The sequence below is a fragment of the Marmota marmota genome, unplaced genomic scaffold (genome assembly GCF_001458135.2).
Source record: "Marmota marmota marmota unplaced genomic scaffold, marMar, whole genome shotgun sequence".
NCBI classification, from domain to species: domain Eukaryota; kingdom Metazoa; phylum Chordata; class Mammalia; order Rodentia; family Sciuridae; genus Marmota; species Marmota marmota.
In genome coordinates, this window is record NW_026000005.1 from 29,809,826 (window position 1) to 29,829,433 (window position 19,608).

Sequence of the window (19,608 nt, forward strand, 5' to 3'; positions counted from 1 at the left end):
TATATATATATATATATATATATATATATATATTTATATATAAAAATATCATATCATAACATATCTAGTATTTTTTTCTAATCGCTATTCTCTAGACATCACAGTATAATTATGATTTACAAAGTATTTGCATTGTATTAGGTATTATAAGTAATTTGGAAGTGACTTAATAAATATGGAAGAATATTTACAGGTTATATGCAAATACTATGCATAATGTGGCAAGGCAAGTGCTCTGCACTGAGCTACAGCCCCAGCCCAGATCTGTTGATTTTGAAGATTAGAAAATATAAAATTTATTAACTATATTACATACATGGAAAAAAAGGATTCAGAGAGTTTGGATGACAATCAAACTCACAAAACTGCAAAGTAGGCACCAACATAATAATGAAGGTATGTCTTTCTGACCCTAATGCTGCTTCCACTATACAACTCCATCCCTAAACAAGGGAAAAAGATAAAGAAAGGACACTCTCCTTCAGGGTAGTTTTTGTTTTTTATTAGTTAAGGTATGAGTTAAGTATTGCTTTAATGAATACTACATATAAGACTCAAATTTTAGGAATAGATTTAAGAATAGATTTAAGAATCAGACTTAGCCATGGGGTAGCCTCATATTTCCTTACATTTAAATACCTGTAACTCCTAAATCTGAACAACTTTGATTATTTGACGTTTCTAGATCCATGTACTGCAATTTTTTTTCTAATGTGCTATGACTATAACTGAACACTTGATTATCCTCTAAACACATTCATCTCTCATCCTTCCCCATCTCAGGAAATGGCACCCTCCATACTCGTCTTTGTCCTGTACCACATGTAATTAATAATCATTCAACTTGGGTTTTTACACAAAAATATCTCTTCATTCCATCTATTTCTCTTTGTTTGCATTGCTCCCAGAGTCTGCATTGGAATCCTCATTTCCATTCTTTATTGACTTCAAATAATCTCTATATATAAGCCCATGATCTCTTTAGACCATAAATTTTGTCAACTCCATGTTAAAATATTTCATAACTACCTACTGAACTTAATGTAAAACCCAAACTTTCTATGCCATACAGGGTAATCACATATTCCATTCTATTTAGGATCTTTCTGTGCCAGTTGTCCTGATGTGACTAGTAACAGAGTCCCCTTTCACTTCTAAAATTGTCCCATTGGATTATAACTTACCTGCTTACCTTAAGTAGGGTTCCCTGTAATCTTCCCTCTAAGTAATTCTTCCCATAGCCAGTTTTCTACCTCAAAACTTATTGGGCCTTCTCTTAAGTCTACCCTATAATTATTTTTCTTCCAGATGGTATATAACTGTATACTTCATCTTGAATATTCAGCCTATTAGGATGTGCAGAGAGAATCAGACCCAAGTCTGTTATTTACCTATATGTTCCTCCTTTAGTAAGTCAGCACAATATTATATAAGTGCCTTCAAGTATTTGTTGAAGGATTAATGATTAAACAAGTTTTCCATAAAAAATCAAAGAGATTTATAAAAACATAGTAAAGCATTTAAATAACAGAAATGTGTTCAAAATGCCAATGATCAACATTAATATAGAAGAGAAAGTAATCACATTTTTCTGGAGAAAATGTTGAATAGGGAGGGCTTGGCAGAGAAGAAGACCAATCAGTGTTGATGGATGAATAAGACCATGCTGTGTGAATCAAGAAGATATAAGAAAAGAACTTCAAGCAGAGAGAAAAACAGTATAAAACTGTGTGGTTACTCCAGGCACTAAAAGTAGTTTCTATCATTAGAGTATATAGTGATGTATAAATGATATATTAATGCCATGGATTCCTAAAGACAAAACTTAAATTGTGGAGAACACAGCAGGAAATACAGAGAGAGCTAATAAATTTAAATCTTAGCTATGTTTTTATTTATAGTACTAGGATGATTTGAGAATAAACACAAAATTATAATACATAGTCCTTAAGGAAACTAAATTGAACCTTACCGTATATAAAACTAAGCTAGGCTTTTCTCTCAAGTAATTCTGAGGTTTGCATTTGTAAGAATTGTCTCAAATTTCTGCTTTTGGTAATGGACTTTTATTCATTCTTAGATTACAAAAAGAAATAGGGAAAGACCAGTAAATTAATATTTTGCCATTGATAAGTATGAAGAGTAATATGTCTATAAAATCTATAAAACATCAAATATTTTGAGTAAATTAAGAGTTAATATAGTGAATTTAAATTTATCACATTCCCTATTTTTTAGGAAAGATAATTTTCTTCAAGAAAGTTTCTAGTACAATAAATCATACATAGATATTTTTTTAATAAGAAAATGTGTATACCTTTGTGGAATATGGTTGTAAATGCTTTGCATGTTCCTAGAGTGCTTCTGAAGTTAGAGCTAACATTTAAATTTGAAGAATTCATGTACAAATCTGGAACTATAGGCCCTCTTAAAAAATAAGATCTGATAACTGGCAATGTTCTCCAAATCATAGGTTTCCCAAGGGCAGTAGTTATTCTCTGGTTCACCACAGAGCTACCTCCCCCATTATCAAGCTCACTCCCCTTATGTACGCTACATGCCTGAGCTCTTGTGTGAAGTTAACCACTAAAGACCAGCTGAAGACTTCCCAAAGGGTTAAGAAAATATTTAGCGTTGTATCATTCATGGTTATTGACAATTCTACCATATATTGTAATAAAATCAGCTAAAATGGAACAACTTGAACATCCAATCTTTTCTTTCTTAATTTTGTTTGTTAACTATACTAGAACAAACAAAAAATCAAAGAAATCCAGTACGGTAATTTTTCCCTCTGACTAGCAAGCTTTTTATTTTGGCCTCTCAATATAACATAAATGACACAGTATGATAATCCAAACATGTGAGTAGATCATGTGACTCATCTGTGTTTGGCATGCAGGTACCACCTTATAATGCATCTTTAATATATGGAAAATAAATTTTGGTTTGTTTTAATGGTTTGAAAGACCTGACATGTTTTCAATATCCAAACTGTTCCAGATTAGGAGATATAAACAGAGAAGTGTCATTTCCATAGGAAGTGACGGCACTTACCTTAGCTATCTGGACACACCAGTTCAGCAGCAGCTGTGATCCAATGTTATCCTTGTGTTCATGGACATATTCCAGCAGGCAGCCGTGGGGCATCAGCTGGGTAACCAGCTGGATGGTTGGGCTTAGACACACACCCAATAGGCGGACTAGGTGTGGATGGTCCATGCTGGCCATGATCAGAGCTTCCTGTAATAAGAAAAAAAAATACCTTTATTTCAACTCAAAATTTCAAGCACTTATGGTTACATTGTTCTGATGATGCTGATAATGTTTTTGAAAATATACTCAATTACAAATGAAAAGATATTATTGCAATTAGTATTAAAGTGATTTAAATAAAAACAAAGCCTATATACTCAGTAAAATGTAAGTGGTTATAGAATAAGTATCTATAAAATTAATATCAATGTGTTCTCTTTTGTAGTATGAATAATATTTTATTACTACCAAGTACATTAAAGTGAATCCCAACTTAGGCCATGGGTTTTTAATTCTTGACCTTCATTCTAAGGTACAATAATCTATACAAATGCAGCCATCTGCAGATAGAGAAACACAACCCAATTTTAAGACATCTTTTATTAGTGTAGAGTTGGTCAGCCTTAAGATGGTAAAATGTACAAATAGTAAATATGTAAACATATATATTACAAAATACCCAATTTATATACAATATTAAACATTTGAATAATACATTTTGATCCATAATCTTTACTGAAATTTATTTTCTTTTCAAAATTACAAGTGATTCTTAATCATAGATTCATAAAATTTGAGAGCTACATGGTACTATAAAAATCTGTATACTCAAATTTCTTATTTCATGAATTGAGAAAAAGTTCTAATTTGTTGATCATAACCAAAAGACAACTTTCGTTAATGGAAATAAAAAGTGTACATATGATGGTTACTTAGAGTATCCTAAAGTTTGCCTCCAATCAAAAGTTATTATAAGCATTTTGGGGATAATTTGAAACACATATTACCAGAAGGGATATGTTAATACACGTTGCTTTGATTTGATTTGTGCTTTTAAGTAATAAAATAATTTTTGAAAACAATAATGAAATTTTGTTCATATAAGGCCACATAATTTCACCTACATAATATTCTTGACAATAATATTAATTTGAATCTAATAATAAGGAATAAATAAACAAATCCATATTTTAGAAAGGAACTGGTCTGAACTCATTAAAAATGTCATATGAGAGATACAAAAAGGATATTCAAGCTAAAATCCATTATAAAGACAAGGCAATGCTAAGTCTTTGATTGATTCCTGAATTAGAAGAAAAAACGCACACTACAGAGAATATTATTCTGAAAATTGGGGAAATATGTGAATAGGTACTATCTATTATGTAAATACTATGCCAGTATTAAATTCTGAAGAATGATAAAAGTATTATGGATATATGGAAGAATTTTCTTTGATTCTAGGAGATCCTGAAATAGTATGAACAAAGTATTTTATGTCTGCAATTTTCTTTTAAATGGTTTCCTCTGAGAGAAGGAAAAAAAGAAAATGAGCAATAAAGAGGGAGGGAAAGAGAGATTTGGAATATGTGTATGTATTGATTTGTGTTTTTGTTATACAAATCCGTAAGCATTCACAAACATACCCATAGGGGGTTGTACATACATGGTAATTTGACATCAGTTTATCTATATGCAGGTACTGAAAGTTCATTGTATCATTCTTTTTTTTTTTCAGTGCTGTGGATTGAACCTGCTAGGCAAGCACTCTATCACTGAGTCACATCCCAGCCCCCTCTCTGTGTTATTCTTAAACATGTTCTGTAGCTTTTTTTAAAAAAATAAATAAATAAATAAATAAGGACTGAGTGCTCTGTTGAGTTTCTGTTTAAGATGGCCTGGCAGGTTTAATACATGAATTGCTTCCATTGCCTCTCAATTTTACTATATTGAGAATAAAGGAATTAATAAAAACATAATAATAGAGTGGAGACAATAGAGTAGAACAATAAAAGTAGACAGTGGTTGACTCACGGCAACTGACGTAGCAAACTTAAGAAGTCAGAAGCCTCACTGAGCAGGAGGAGAAAACTAAGATGCAATCCAGTGGTGGGCACCAACAAAGGTTCCCGTGTATTAGCATACACATCTCTATTGATGATGGGAGAAGGACCAATTTCATCAGAATTGCTTCAAAATACACTTAGGAACCACTTAGATTACAGGGCTCTGTCTCCACCTTTTGGAAAGCTCTAAACTGAAAGGATTGTGGACTGTGGATGTCAGACACAACGGAAAGACAAGTATTCTGGGGAAAACAGACTGTAAATTCATATAAGATGAAAATATAGACCGCCCATGGGTTCCTTCTCCTAAATGGATCTGTTACTTCAAAATTCTGAAAGTTTTGTTTAAACCTAGAATTCTGTTCTCAGCAAAATGTCAACCAAGTGAGTGGATATCATAGATATGTCCAGACATGCCAGACCTTTAAAAATTTACCTTCCCTGCTTTTACTGCTCTGCTAAATGTGCTCATCAATGGTGGGGAGAGATTTAAAAGAGTCTGCTAAATGGAGTAAACAAGGATTTAACATGAGATTTAGAAATCAAGAATGATGGTAAAGGAGTATTCCTGAATAAATGCTGTAGAGCAGACTGAGATAGCAGTCCAACTAGATTGTGACAGGATATAATACCCTGGAAATCCAACCTACAAAGTTGTGTTTGACAGAATATATAAAGAGTTGAAAATATAGTAAGAGGGCATTTATTTTTTCTAACCAGTGTTCAAGGTCAAATTAGTGATAGATACTCAGAAAACTAATCTTAAGTAAAAAGAAGAAATGAATTTGAAGAAAAGACAAATGTATGCTCCAGAAAACACATTCACCACACAGCATAGCTGAAATAGTGAAATAATCATAATAATACAAGCACAGAATATCGATATAAGTAGAAATCATAGTACTATACTTGAAAAAAGGGAAGCATACTTTTGCAAGGAGGTGATAGGAAGGGGATGAAAAGCACATTCCTGTGTTGATAGTGAGAAACTGTTAAATAATGTATAAACCTGAAAATTAAGAGTTGAGAGTCTAAGCATATTTAGACATATGGAAGAAAGTAACAGAAAAAAAATATCATGCAAGTAGACAGTGTTTGCTTTGGGTCATAGAAAATGGGGGTAGGAAAGGAAGAGGAGGGTAGGCAGAGCACAAGTTTTTCCATCATTACCCATGTAAAAGTAATGGACTTGAAAATTGTCATCTTAAAATGATTTGGGAGGACATTGCCACTTCTAACCTCTGCTACTATTTTAGTGGTGTTGAGCTCAGCTGTGTCTAAAGGTAATTCACAGCTATGGGGTGTGTCTCAAGAAGTGTGTGGATTTCCTGGATCTAGCCAAGGTTTCATGTGAGGTCTAACAGTTGACTTTTTGAGAAAAGAAGAAAGGGGCAGCATAAGAACATGCTCAGAGGAAGGAGTGACCCAGGCCAAACAGAAGAAATAAGCTGATAAGGTGGTATCACCCAGTCTCAAAGGACTTTTTGTTTCTGATCCTTTGTGGCAGAAGTTGAAATCACTGTTTTCCAAGTAGAAAAGTCTTTCAGTTTCCCCTTCCTTAGCTGCCCCAGGGAACCAGAATAGTCACAGAATTCATGTGGACTATCTGCATCCACTAGGTTGCAAAGATTTTGGTCTCACTCACTGTATATTTCATTAAATATTTGAAATAAAGCAAAGCAGTACAGTTATAAAGAGAGTACAGATACAAGTATATATGTGCATGTTATGAGTATGGATATGAATGCTAGCCAAATTAAATAATTACTCTAATAATAGCTGCTTGTACTCTTAGTGTAACTAGAGAGTTCCTTCACTGAATTTTAATATGCCCACATATAAAACATACACATACAAAAAAATGAACAAAACATCTAATTGGGTTAAGTATCATAATTAATTATATACTAGATAGTTAGATACTAAATGTTAGGTATCTGATCAAATTAAACTCATACTGACTATATTCTGTCTCTTATGGCCCTCAGTTTTTCATTCATATAAGAATCATCTAGGTTTATCATTACTCGCGTAGCTTTCCTGACACCATACCCAGGTAATCAGATTTAGACATAGAATTTGGGAATCTGCTTTTACAGTAAACTCCCCAGCTAAAGCTAGTGTAGGGAGCATGAAACTTTGAGAACCTCTGGTACATCTCAATCTCCTGTGTGTCTCCACAATCCATGGCAAAAGCAGGGAAATACAGCAGTTATTTGATCCTTAGTATAAACCTGGGAAGCAATTGAAAGAGGTGGACACTCTCAGTTGCAAAATGAGGCAACAGGATCAATGGGATTCCTGGTTAGATCACTAGTAGGTAGCAAATCAGTTTTAAAACTTAGAATTTCTGAGTGTTAGCTCTGCATTACTTCAAGGGTAAAGTATTGTCATTTTTACTTCAGTTCCGTCAGCACCTTACACTGTTAACAAGGCGGCTTCATACACTTAGAATTAGCCATACCCGGAATGAATTAGGTCAAAATGTGCTTTAGTCCCTGATGAGCAGCTAAAATCAAACAATGAATGTGTGCTAACAGATAAACTGCCATCAATTACACATAATTCCAAAAAAAAAAGTAATAAACATTTTTTTCTGATTTGCTGAAAGTTATATTTGGTATAGGCCATTTCCTGATGTAAAGAAAACAATGACATTTAAGGTAGAAGAAAAATGTTGAGGTTATTTTTGCCTTTGCTTTTAGAATTAAATATATAAAATGATTATTTTTTCCTCCTACAATTCAAAGAGCAATGGTAATTCCATTCTAAATATGCATTTGAGAAGTTTACATTAGAGGACTTTTCATGTGAAAAGTGAAAGTTCCCTTAAAAAAAATCTATTAGTAAGTCCTGGCAAAAAAGCTGGGTTTGTATTAAGGAAAATTGCTCATCACACTACAAAGAGTATTTGAAACCAAATTGTAGAGTATTTGCATAATAGTTCTCTTTTTTTTTTGAGAAAGAAAAGATGAACAATACACTAATTGTAGGTTTTATTTTTTTCATAAAGGAAATAGCAGATGGCTTTTTAGAGGATGGGGGAAAAGATTAAGGAAAGGGAATGAGGATCATTTAGAGTGATGAGTGGGATGGAAAGGGAAAAAAATCCCAATATTTTAATCATGGAGTGTTTGGTCTCAATAATTTACTCTGTGTTAAAATTAATAATGTCCTCTGTTTCTTATCTCTGTGTGGGCCTACAGAAGCAATTTTGGATCTTTGTTGCTATTACTAGAAAATGTCACCAAAGGCCAATGGAATAAATACAACTTGTCATGTATGTCACCTATTTTTCCTGAAATAAAATTTTTCTCTGTTTTTCCTTTCCCTGAATAAAATTATTTCTTATATGTGAGTTAGAGAGTTTTCTCATAGGACAAAAGAGAAGAATGTAACAGGTGCTACACTGGAAATCTGAAACAAGAACATATTTCTTTATAATGAGATCTGGTTTGAATACGGACATTTTTCTAAACTACCATGGGACTACCAGGGTACAGACAAAAAAGTCTGAAACATGTATGCCATTACTCTCTAGCCATATGCTATTTATATCTCTATTTCTGTCCAAAGGTAATACATTTCTGCACAATAATAAAAGTAAGCAATACTATTTTTCACATTAAGGTTCTATTTTTCCCAGTCATCATAGATTTATCCCTTACCACTTAAACTTGTTTTCTCATTCATGTTGGTTAGTGATTTTACAAAAAGAAAAAAAATATATATGGTCAGTGAAAACTTATGTGTTCTTTGTTTTAAAAATGTTAACTTCAGCCAAACTTTCAGTGTTTTCCTGTCTATGGACCATTAATTCAATACCCTTCAGCTGAAAATGGAGAAAATCTCATTGCATTAGGGATAAGACAATGAAAAGCAGGATAGAGAAAAAGAAAAGATAGACAGTTAATGTAGGCATATAAAACTGTATAATGCAATCATCAACAGATTCGCAAATACTCAAGACAAATGCCAACCTGATAGTAAGGATGATGGTAATGAAGAACACTTAGAAGATAATGATAAGCACAATGATGAAAAATGAAATAAAATTACTGGTCCATAATAGTGTTTTACAAACCTATTTTGCTACAGATGGTACACAGATAATAAAATAAATGAAATCTGCATCTGTTCCTTCATGTCTAAAATAAATAATAATTTACTTGTGCAATTAGGTGGGCAGCAGTTAATATGGTCTCAGTTTAAATTGGTCCACTTCATGCAGTAGCCTTAATATGCCCTTCTAATCCCTGCTAACATTTTTGTAGACATCCAACAATCAAGATTAAGTTCCTTCCCATCATTGGAGCCAATCGTTTTCCATCTTCATTCTATATCATTCACCCATTAAGTGTCCAGGTGTTAGATTTAGTCACTATTCAACATACCACTCCATAAAGACCTTATTGAAGGTCTTCACTATGTAAGGTGGAATTCTACTTTCTGTCTGTGTTGTCTCCCTTCCTCCTGACCAAGGTTACACTGAATTTTTCTTCATGGTTATTTTATTTTTCTATTCCTTTAGTTACATGTTGATTCACTTAAAATATTTATTGAGATCCTGCTGTTCATCTGGGAATGTGATTGACACTTTGTCTACAATGTCATCTCTGTCCATGGGGAGCTTCTGTTTTACTGGGAGAAGCAACTGATAAACAGGGAATAAAAAAAATATGTATAAACAATTATAAATTATATTAAGGGACATGGAGAAAACAGGGTGTTGTGATAGATTATAAACAGATAGTTACAGAGTGACTTTAGATAAGGGTAAGTTAAGAAAACATGTTCTGAGACCTGATTTATGAGAAGTTGGATACACAAATACTAGGGAAGAGCATTCAAGGCAAGCCAAGAGCTGATGTATTTTGGAACCTATAAGACAACTCATGAGCTTAGAGTTTAGCAAGGGCTATGGTGGCATGAGGTGAGCCTGAAAATGTGGGTAGGGTTTTGCAGCGATGGGAAGTAGATTTATTCCCACATATTTTCATGCTTTATAAATACTTTTCTGATTTTCTTCATTTGCCTCTATTATATGCTGATCCCCAAAGTTAGTGTTATAGAAACATACTTGCCATCATCATGTCATTTCTCCTCTTGATATTTTCATTTTGCTAACTGGCTGAAGACAACTCTCTTCACCTTCACTTTCTAAATTTTGAATATTATTGGAGAAAAGCACAGATTCATGGGGATTTGATACAAATATCCTGTCTGGATCTTCCAAAAATAGCTCTTCATTTTAATTTTAAATTTCTTATTGACTCCTTATTTAATTTACTTTGTTCTGAATCTCCACAAGGACAAAAAAAAATACTCTCTACCTTTTAAAATATTTACTGTGTAAAATGTACTCTTGACACAATTCCATTCTATTCACTTGAATTATTCATCATTGTTTATCTTTAGTATAATTTTATCTTTACTTCTTATTGGAACCCTCATTGTACCTATAATTATATTTTTGTGTCCAGTACTCTGAAATTGAAAATTTCCTTCAATTTTGTTCTCCCTTTATGCTGGGAATATTTCCTACCCCACCTAGACTATGTCTTCACTTTATACGGCTTTGTTCCTTAGGAATCTGTTTTTTCTATCACTTTCTTACATTCTTACTCTTCAAACTACTCTTGAAAAAGTCACCAAATATGTCTTTTCACAAAGTCAACAGGGTTATTCTCTGATTCTTAAGTTCTCTTGACCTTTTGCATTGTTTTATCTCACTCAAAATCCCTGTATGGCTGAGGTTAGAAGGATACTCTGTCCTAATTCTTCACTCTCTGAGTACTCATATTATGAGAATCAGCACCCACTTCACCCTCTCATACCTTAAATATGGAAATGCTAACCATGTTGTCACCTTTAATATTCTCTGCTTTAGTCTGAAATCTCCTGCATCCATATATAACTGTTCTCCAACCTCCCAGAGATGAAATTATTTTACAAGTTTAAGAACTATGATGGAGGTTTCAAACATGTGGAATCAATTGTCAAACTTTGTGGTTTATCATAATTTAATTAATTTGAAGCAATATAAGCATCACAACATTACCCCCCAAATAGAATGCAAGATTCATTATCATCATATCTAAAAATCACTGTGCCCTTCTAACATGAAAACTGTGCTGTGCCCACATTCTGAGGCTTCTCTAGTCCTATAATTTCAACTGTCATTTCTGAGAAGGAACTAACAGATTTTTAAACATGCATTCCTCTCATATTATAATATATATCCTATTTTGTTATACTAATCTGTTAAATGCATGAAATTTCTAATGATTTCTCTAAAAGTAGTAGCATTGTTTGATGATATTCACTGGTTTATCGCCGAATCCTCATAGAGTACATGGTTCATAGGACAGATGCAATATAATTTCATGAATAAATGAACAGAATCTTTATTATATTCCCCCTTTCCCACCTATTTCATCTCAGGAATCAACGTGTATTTCAAATGCCTTCTGGTCATCTTGACATAAATACTACTGGATATCCAATACTTGACAAAAAGTAAATAATATCCCCCATCTAAACTTGCCTGCTACACTTTTTTGGTTTTGTAAATGGCAGAAACATATTTACACTCCATTTAAAAATCTTGGATTCATATTTGGCATTAACATTTCTATTCTTTTCCATTCCACTCTATATCTAATAATTTGCCAACTTCTATTAACTGCTAATCCCAGTGTAGCTCAAACATACACCCTTCTATGTACCCTTATTCTGATTCCTATTTAAGTTCAGCTTCACATCACTATTGTTAAAAAGAAAAAACTATTTTTTTGAAAAATTAACTCTCATCTGTATTTGCTATACATACAAAAAATCTTGAATTTATTGGGCAGCTATATTAAAAACAGCCTTAGCATTACTTGTACTCAAATTTGTTGAATTTGTTCATATAGTAAAAATTGCACTCCATTTTGGAATAAAGTAGTTTAGACCATGCTCCTAGTTATGACACCAATGTGACATTGACCTATGTATTTTCCTTTGTCTCTCTAGTTCCACCTCCACCCTTCTATATCTTGCCATGTGCCCAGAGAGACTGAAATGTACAATCACCGCAGGCCACCTTAACCCATGGCTTTCATCAGGCTATCTGATATCCTGTTTCCATCTGTTAATGAAAGCAACAGTAAAACACTAAAGGAAGAAGATAATGAGTCATGTTGGTACTCACACCCTACTCCCACACTTTTATGCAACCCTCTACCAAAGGGCAGAGATGCTCTCATTCAGGGCAAACTTCCCTTTGCTCTTTCAGGCTCAGCTGTGTTGTTACTAGTCTTAGAGCACTTCAACAAACTTCGTTGGTATTACTGAATTCTGCCCATAAGTTTATTTTATCTGGGATGGGAGGTAACTGGGAACTGAATCAGGAGTGCTGCACCAGTACATTATATCCACAGCCCTTCTTACTTTTTGAGACAGGATAACATAGTCTGGGCTCACCTGAAACAATCCTGATTCAGTCTCTTGAGTAGCTGGGATTACAGGCGTGTGCCACCATGCCCAGCCTTCTGATGCCTTTATGAAAACCTCTTGGTTAAACTCCCTCCACTTTCTCCAATTCAGCATGCCACATACTTCAAGCTGGGTTTTTCTAACGCAGTCATCTTGGACAAACCTCTTAATCCCTCACTTATAAATTAGCAGAATAGGTCACTGATGGCAATTATGTTCTTTACATGCCACCAACAGCCTCATGCTCCTGCCCATGGCAGATATTGCTTATCCATCTTTGTGTGGTAGGCTGATAATGGCTCCCCAAATATGCCTGCATCCTAATCCCTGGAACCTGTGACTATTCCTTATTTGGGAAAAGGGTCTGTGCAGATGTGACAACATTAGGAATTTTGATATTAAGAGACCATTCCTAATTATTCAGGCAAATCCTAAAACCCATCATAATTACCCTAATAAAAGAAAAGCAGAGGTAAATTAGACACAGATACCAACAGAAAACAATTTGAAGAAGGAGACAGAAATTGGTATGATGCAGCCACAAGCCAAGGCTCACCTGCAGGCACTAGTAGCTGTAGGAGGCAAGAACAGATTTTCCTTAGAGCTTCTGGAGGGAGCGTAGCTCTCCCAGTACCCCAAGTTCACACGTTTAGCTCCAAAACAGTGAAGTTTTAAGCACCACATTTTCAGTTAATCTGTTATAACAGCCACAGGAAACTAATACAATTACGGTGTTCCTTCCTGCCAGAACTAAATGAAGACCCAAGATTGTCTTCAATTCAATACTTCGGGGCACATGGACAAATTTGGAAAGTGAATGTCGTCCATAAACATTCTTACCTTGATTTTATACATGTATTAAAAATTGATGTTTGTTACCAAATCTTTGGTTTGGATATACTATAATAGTTTAATCTAAATGATGTAGATACTTTTAATTCATTTAGAAATTAACACATACATGTGACAGCTAAATGATGTTATAGGTCAAGAATTTAGCACAGTACCTAGTAGACACATAAAAATGCTAGCTATTATTGCATTTTTCATTAAACCAATTATATCTAAAAGGAACTACATCAAGCAGTAAAGGCATGGCTGAGAATCTGGAAGCATTGGCAGCTGTAAGGTGAAGGTATCACTCTCATCTTTTGAAATCTAGTGGAAACATTAAGAATGCAAGGCAGGAAAATTGACCAAAAAAAAAAAAAAATCCAAATACATAGTTTTCCAGTCAGCACTTTTCCTATTAACCCCAGAGAGAACTAGAAATATCTGTTCCTGTTTTCAACATAAAGAAAAGCTGGGAGACGGCCAACAGTAGCTGTGGAGTTGAAAGAGGACTTCCAGGAGAACATGGATTTGTCCTTTATCAAAGAATAACCACAATACCAGGAGTGACTGTCAATAGCAAGAGGGGTTAAAACATAATAAAGATCAGGAGACAGGAGTGAATTCTCATAGTTGGGGCAGAGATACTTTAGAGCTTACTGATTAATCTCAGCAATGTTACAGAGAGGAAAACAGAGGTGTTGGGACTAATACAGAAGAAACTCCACAAGCTATCATGTGGATCTTAGGAAGAAGATACTGTGATGAGCTATAAAGAAAGAAAACACAACTATATTAGAACCAGAGTAAATCATTCCAGGCTATATTAGATTCTACTGTGAGGGAGGTAAAAATAATAATTAGCATCGGAATAATGTCTATGACTTTATTTCTTCCTTTTTATTAAAATAAGTTTCCAGAGGGGTTATTTAACTATAAACTCTCTTTTTAGTCTACCTATAGCTTTTTTGTACTTAATAACTTACTTATGGTTCTACTAAAGCCACAGGGTTAGAAATCCCATCGGCAGAAAACAAACCAATACTTTTCTGTTGAATGTGCCTGGTACACTTCTGTTCATTGTACATGTGAACTCCCTGAGTTCTTAAGTCAGTCTTGTCCAACAGATATTATGATTTACTGATGAGGAAACAAGTTTAAAAAGGAAAAGCATTTGCCAAAATCCTAAAATTTGTGGGAGCCAAGCCGGGATTGAAATCTGGTTCTTATTATATCCACAGACATGATATTTTCTACCATCTTTCCCCTGGGGAGATATTAAGTAACTAGGTAGACTCAGTAGATTTTGTTCATTATCATTGTGTCCTAATAGGAATTATCATAAATTAGATATTTCAGTTAATTGATCTTTTCAAAACAACCTTCTAACAAGGCACCAACTATCCTTTTTTAGATGAATCCTGTGAGCACAATTTTACTCAATTACTTAAAATTAATCCTCTGATAATAAAATGCTAAAAAGCCTTTGCAGGAGGGACTAAGACTACCCCAACTTCCTTCTCATTGGTGCATGGGAGGAATTGATTCTAGAAGTGTTCAATCAATAATTTGCAAAATTAAAATTGACTTAGATAAGAATCTAGTAATTTTGGTAATTGCTCTTATTTAATCACTTAGAAACTTACTTATTTACTATTTTGTATAATTTAGGAAATTAATATGCAATACTGTTTTCCTAGAAACGGCTCTTCTTCAAAAGAAGACACTGTTTCTGTTTTTAATCTGCAAGAATAATCTCAGCTAATTAATGACTTTATATTAAAGACATGTAACAACAAACAACTAAATAAAATTAAGGAAATCCTTCCTCTATACCTAACAAAATATCTCAAATATGCCTCTGGTAATGAAGCAGGCAGGTATGTATTATTTATGACTCATCCAAGATAAAAGAGTAAGTGACTTTAATTAAGTCTTCCATTTTTCACTTGCTCATCTCATGTTCATATAGAATAATTCATATAAGAAGTCCTTTGTCCTATTGTTCATTTATTTCTTATCTCTTCTACTTTTATAATGAACTTAATTATTTGCAGCAGATATATTAAATATGAAACCATGATTTATATGTTCTTATATTAAATATTCATATTAGTGTTATTTTAATGTTCTGTGATGATCCTGATGTCAAGGGCATCCTGGAAGAGGTAATCATAATGCATACAAACCTGTTTTAATGTTATCTATTCTTTTGTGTTTTTAATATAGTAGCAGTAAATAATATTACCACCCACTCACGCAAAAGCAGTCATAATAAACCCTGAAGAAAGATATATAGTGTATGAAAGACCCCCACTGTTAATGTCTTTGCTTTAGGAGGCTATGAGTCAAAGGAAGATGTGGCTTTGTGTCTAGACACACACTGTGCGGGGGTGGGAGAGTGGCAGTGGAAAAGGACTGCCTTATAAAGAATCTCGGCAAGAGAGCTCCAATGCTGATCTGATATTTGAAAATAGCCATGGAAAATTAGCCAATATTTTTGACATGAAAAGGTATCTTGGATTTCTGTCATGCTTTCACTGGAAAAGGTCAATTCATGGCCACTATACATCTCAGCAACTTCAAACAATAGATTTTTATTATATTTTGATTTTTTGTATATTTTTATAGTTCATTTTCAATACATGTAACATCATTAATAGCGGTATTCAGATTACAAATGTTCAGGGAAAGTAGCCACTCTTTTCTTCATTCATTAGCTTATTTCTGACACTGATTGAGGTATACTTTATAAAATCCCAGGGTAAAAAAATTAAAAAGGCATATATCCTATTCTTACATAGCTAATCTCCTAGAAGTCTTTCAAAACCAGTTTAAAGCAAAGGTCATGAACATTGATAATTATAATAAATATTTATGATGTACCTTTCCTATAATTACTCATTGAAGAGGAAAATTACATTTTAACTGAAAATACTGAATTCAGGAAAACAAGAAAAAGATTGGTTGAGAAGAAAAATCTGACTTTGGATATTTGTAGGTGAGAAGAACATTACAAATAAAGGAAGTAAATTACATTAATAGGGTGGTATATTGAGGAGAAAAGGTTGCAAATACTGATTGCAATTCCTTTCTAGAGTCTGCCCTGAGTGTTCCTGGCTGTGCAATAGGGAGAAAAATCTCAGGTAATTTGTGCACTGAACTGAAGCATTAATGTCCACTTTGAGTAAACAATAATTTCACACAGTATATGAACATGTTGAGTATATAAAAATCATCCAGTGTAATTAGTTTCTTTTCCTTCTAAAATTCTCAAAATGGCAAAGTATGGCATGGGGTATACAAATGGATCAGCTTCTGTGAAGCATATGGTACTGGATGGATGGAACACAGTGAGGAATAAAGTGGAAAGGCAGAGTGGTAATAGGGCTCAGAGGAGTTACATAGGAGACTGATGTTTGGATTTTCCATGCCTGTAATCACAGCCACTTGGGAAGGCCAAAGCAAGAAGATCACAAGATAAGGTCCAGCCTTAGTAATCTGAATAGACACTATCTCAAATTCAAGAAAAAGAAAAAAAAGGAAAGGAAGGAAAAAGGAAGTAGTACTCAGTGGCAGAACAGTGCCTAGCATGTGTGAGGCCTGGGTACAATTCCTAGCATTTCAAAAATAAAAATAAAAAATAATTAAAAAAAACAAAAAAGCAAAATCATTGTGCTGTCCCTAGGAAAAAAAAATCACAGTAAAAGGGTCTAGAAGCCAAGAGATGGGCTGGGAAACTGCTGTCCATGAGTGGACATTGGGATCCTAGCACAGACTCCACATCCTGAGGAAAGAGAGATCAGAGATGCTCAGCTGGCCCAAGGCAGACATGTTTTTTCAAACACTTTTAAGTACTTCTGGTTTCTTAGAGGAGGTTATTGCCCCCCAATAGGTAACAGAAAATTATAAGTAATTCTAGGATGATGAAAATCTGAGATACACATGCATTTATGTTCTTTCTGAATATGGTTTAACTCATTCTAATCCTCCTCTGAAGTGGAAGATGCATTTGCCTTCAATATGCATTTGCTTCTGGGCATTTCTCTTGCTCCCCCCACCTCTCCCCATCATTCCCACACTGATTTTTTTTTTTTATTATTTTCATAGTCCACTTCACCTCTATGGCTGCATCCCTGCCCCCATCCCCCCACACCACAAACACACTCTGAATTTCTTTCTAGCATTTGCCATTCTGGGCTTTTGCTTTGTTTACACTACCTTCTGTCTTCTACATGGGTGACAATTGCTCTTTGACCATTATGTTATGCAACTACAAAAAGAGTAAAAAAGTTATAGTATTCAGTAGACACTCTAAGCATTCTGCTAAACAATTCTGAGAAGGGCAAAAGAAATTACAATATTGAATGGTCAATGTAATGTCTAATAATGTCTTGTCCTTTGTACATATGTACAGAGAAGCTTTCTAAGAATAGGTAAAGTGCCTTTCAACTGTGGACTCTATTAAAATTGTTTTTGCTTTGATGGTATTCTAGAGCAACATATGAGGATATAATAAGCTCTTTGGTGACTTTATAATCTTTTCTGTTCTTGGTCCTTGAAAGAATTATGACTTCCAGAATTTCTGAAATTCTTACATAAATTTTAGCTAATTTTAAAGGTCTATTTGGTCATCATTTTCCTTTAAGAATCAGACTAAATGAAAATGGAATAACCAGGAGATGACTAAATATAGGGTTGCTTTATGAATTGAAAAATTTACAAGTTAAATTATTAGAAAACGTTTCTGTGGTACTTTTACATTTAAGAATTTTTACTTCACTCTTTCATCCGATTAACCAAAATTTATTTATGATAATATACTAACATAGGTTTCTTAGGTTGGAAGTAAAATAATTCATACATTCAGATTAATTATTCATCAAACTTCTAATGGTATGCAAAATCCACTCATAAAAATAAAATTCTTCATTTTGTAGGCATTTAATTGAAATTTATATAAATTAAAATTCACAGATGTGTTAAAACATGTACTGGAACATCACAACCTGAAATTTATTTCAATTTTTAAAAGTATAGCATAGAGAAAGCAAGTATTTGAAAGTTCCTCTGAACCAATTTCAGTGATTTTTAAGCACAAACTGTGCAATTAAATGTTAAGTGTGATTAAAGAAGCAACATACTTGAGAATATCTGCAATATCAGTATGGAATTATGGTGCTTCTTAAGATATTTTTCATGTTTAATGTATTTTATTTAGAAAATGTGATGAAAATATTTAAATACTTTAGTCATTTTAGGATGACACAGATGCCTTTGAAAATAAATACCTAAAGATATTCTGGTTATAAGCTAAAATTTGACAGTGTGATTTCAGAGGAAATGTTTAATAAATGGAGTTCATTTAATCAAAAACCAAATATTTACTGAGCACTTAATATTATCCAGTCTTATCTAAAAATTAAAAGTTGCCTATCACAATATAATAAAACCTTCATTTCCTAAATTTCCTGTTTGTAGTCTCAACACAAATAAGAAATATTGTAATTTAATGTTTCTAATAAAGAAAATACTTTCAAATTGTACCACTGGGTGGTGGAAAGATCGAAAGAAATAAATTTTGATTTTTAAAAAATTTCAGAATTAGCTATGGTATATAGAAATTATAGTTAAATACATCACTAAATCATGAGTATTTAAATATCATTTATAAGTTATTTATATTCCCAAGATTTTTAGAAGATAGTACAATAAATTATCTTCCCTTGATAAATTACTTTCTATAATTTTAAAACAGCTGTATTTTCTAAAGTAAATTCAAAATGAATAGTATTCAATAATATACTGCCGCAGTCTGGCTGGGCACACAATCACGAGCCACCACACAGCTTGTAGATTCAAACAGCAACTCTTTATTCCCGAACTCACACCAGCCGTCTACAATCACGTTCTGGGGAAATCCACGTTCTCTGCCCAAATCCACCTCCACTGGGCTTCTATCTCCCAAAATATACTGTCTGAATCCCGTGAGAACTCAAGGGGAACTCAGGCAGCAGGATACGCCCTATTCCCAGCAGGAATAATCTTAAACCTGGAACGCCCTAAACCCGATTATCCTAAACCAGGAACACCCTAATCCGCCCTGGTCCTTGAGCAAGGTCATCTACATGCAACGTCACTGCAAAATGTCTTATTTCCACGAGTCCTTCCACTAAGCATTGTCATACCTACTTGG

At 33.7% G+C, this 19,608-nt stretch overlaps 1 protein-coding gene across 1 annotated transcript in view; it reads right to left on the bottom strand.

Moving 5' to 3' along the window:
* The window catches only part of LOC125618340 (receptor tyrosine-protein kinase erbB-4-like), a 93,493-nt gene that overhangs the window by 2,430 nt on the left and 71,455 nt on the right, over positions 1 to 19,608 (bottom strand). The window contains exon 7 of the mRNA XM_048808986.1: positions 1 to 3,243. This exon is cut by the window's left edge and continues 2,430 nt beyond it. Coding sequence (XP_048664943.1) covers positions 2,983 to 3,243 — 261 coding nt within the window. The 3' untranslated portion in view covers positions 1 to 2,982. The remainder of the gene's footprint in view (positions 3,244 to 19,608) is intronic.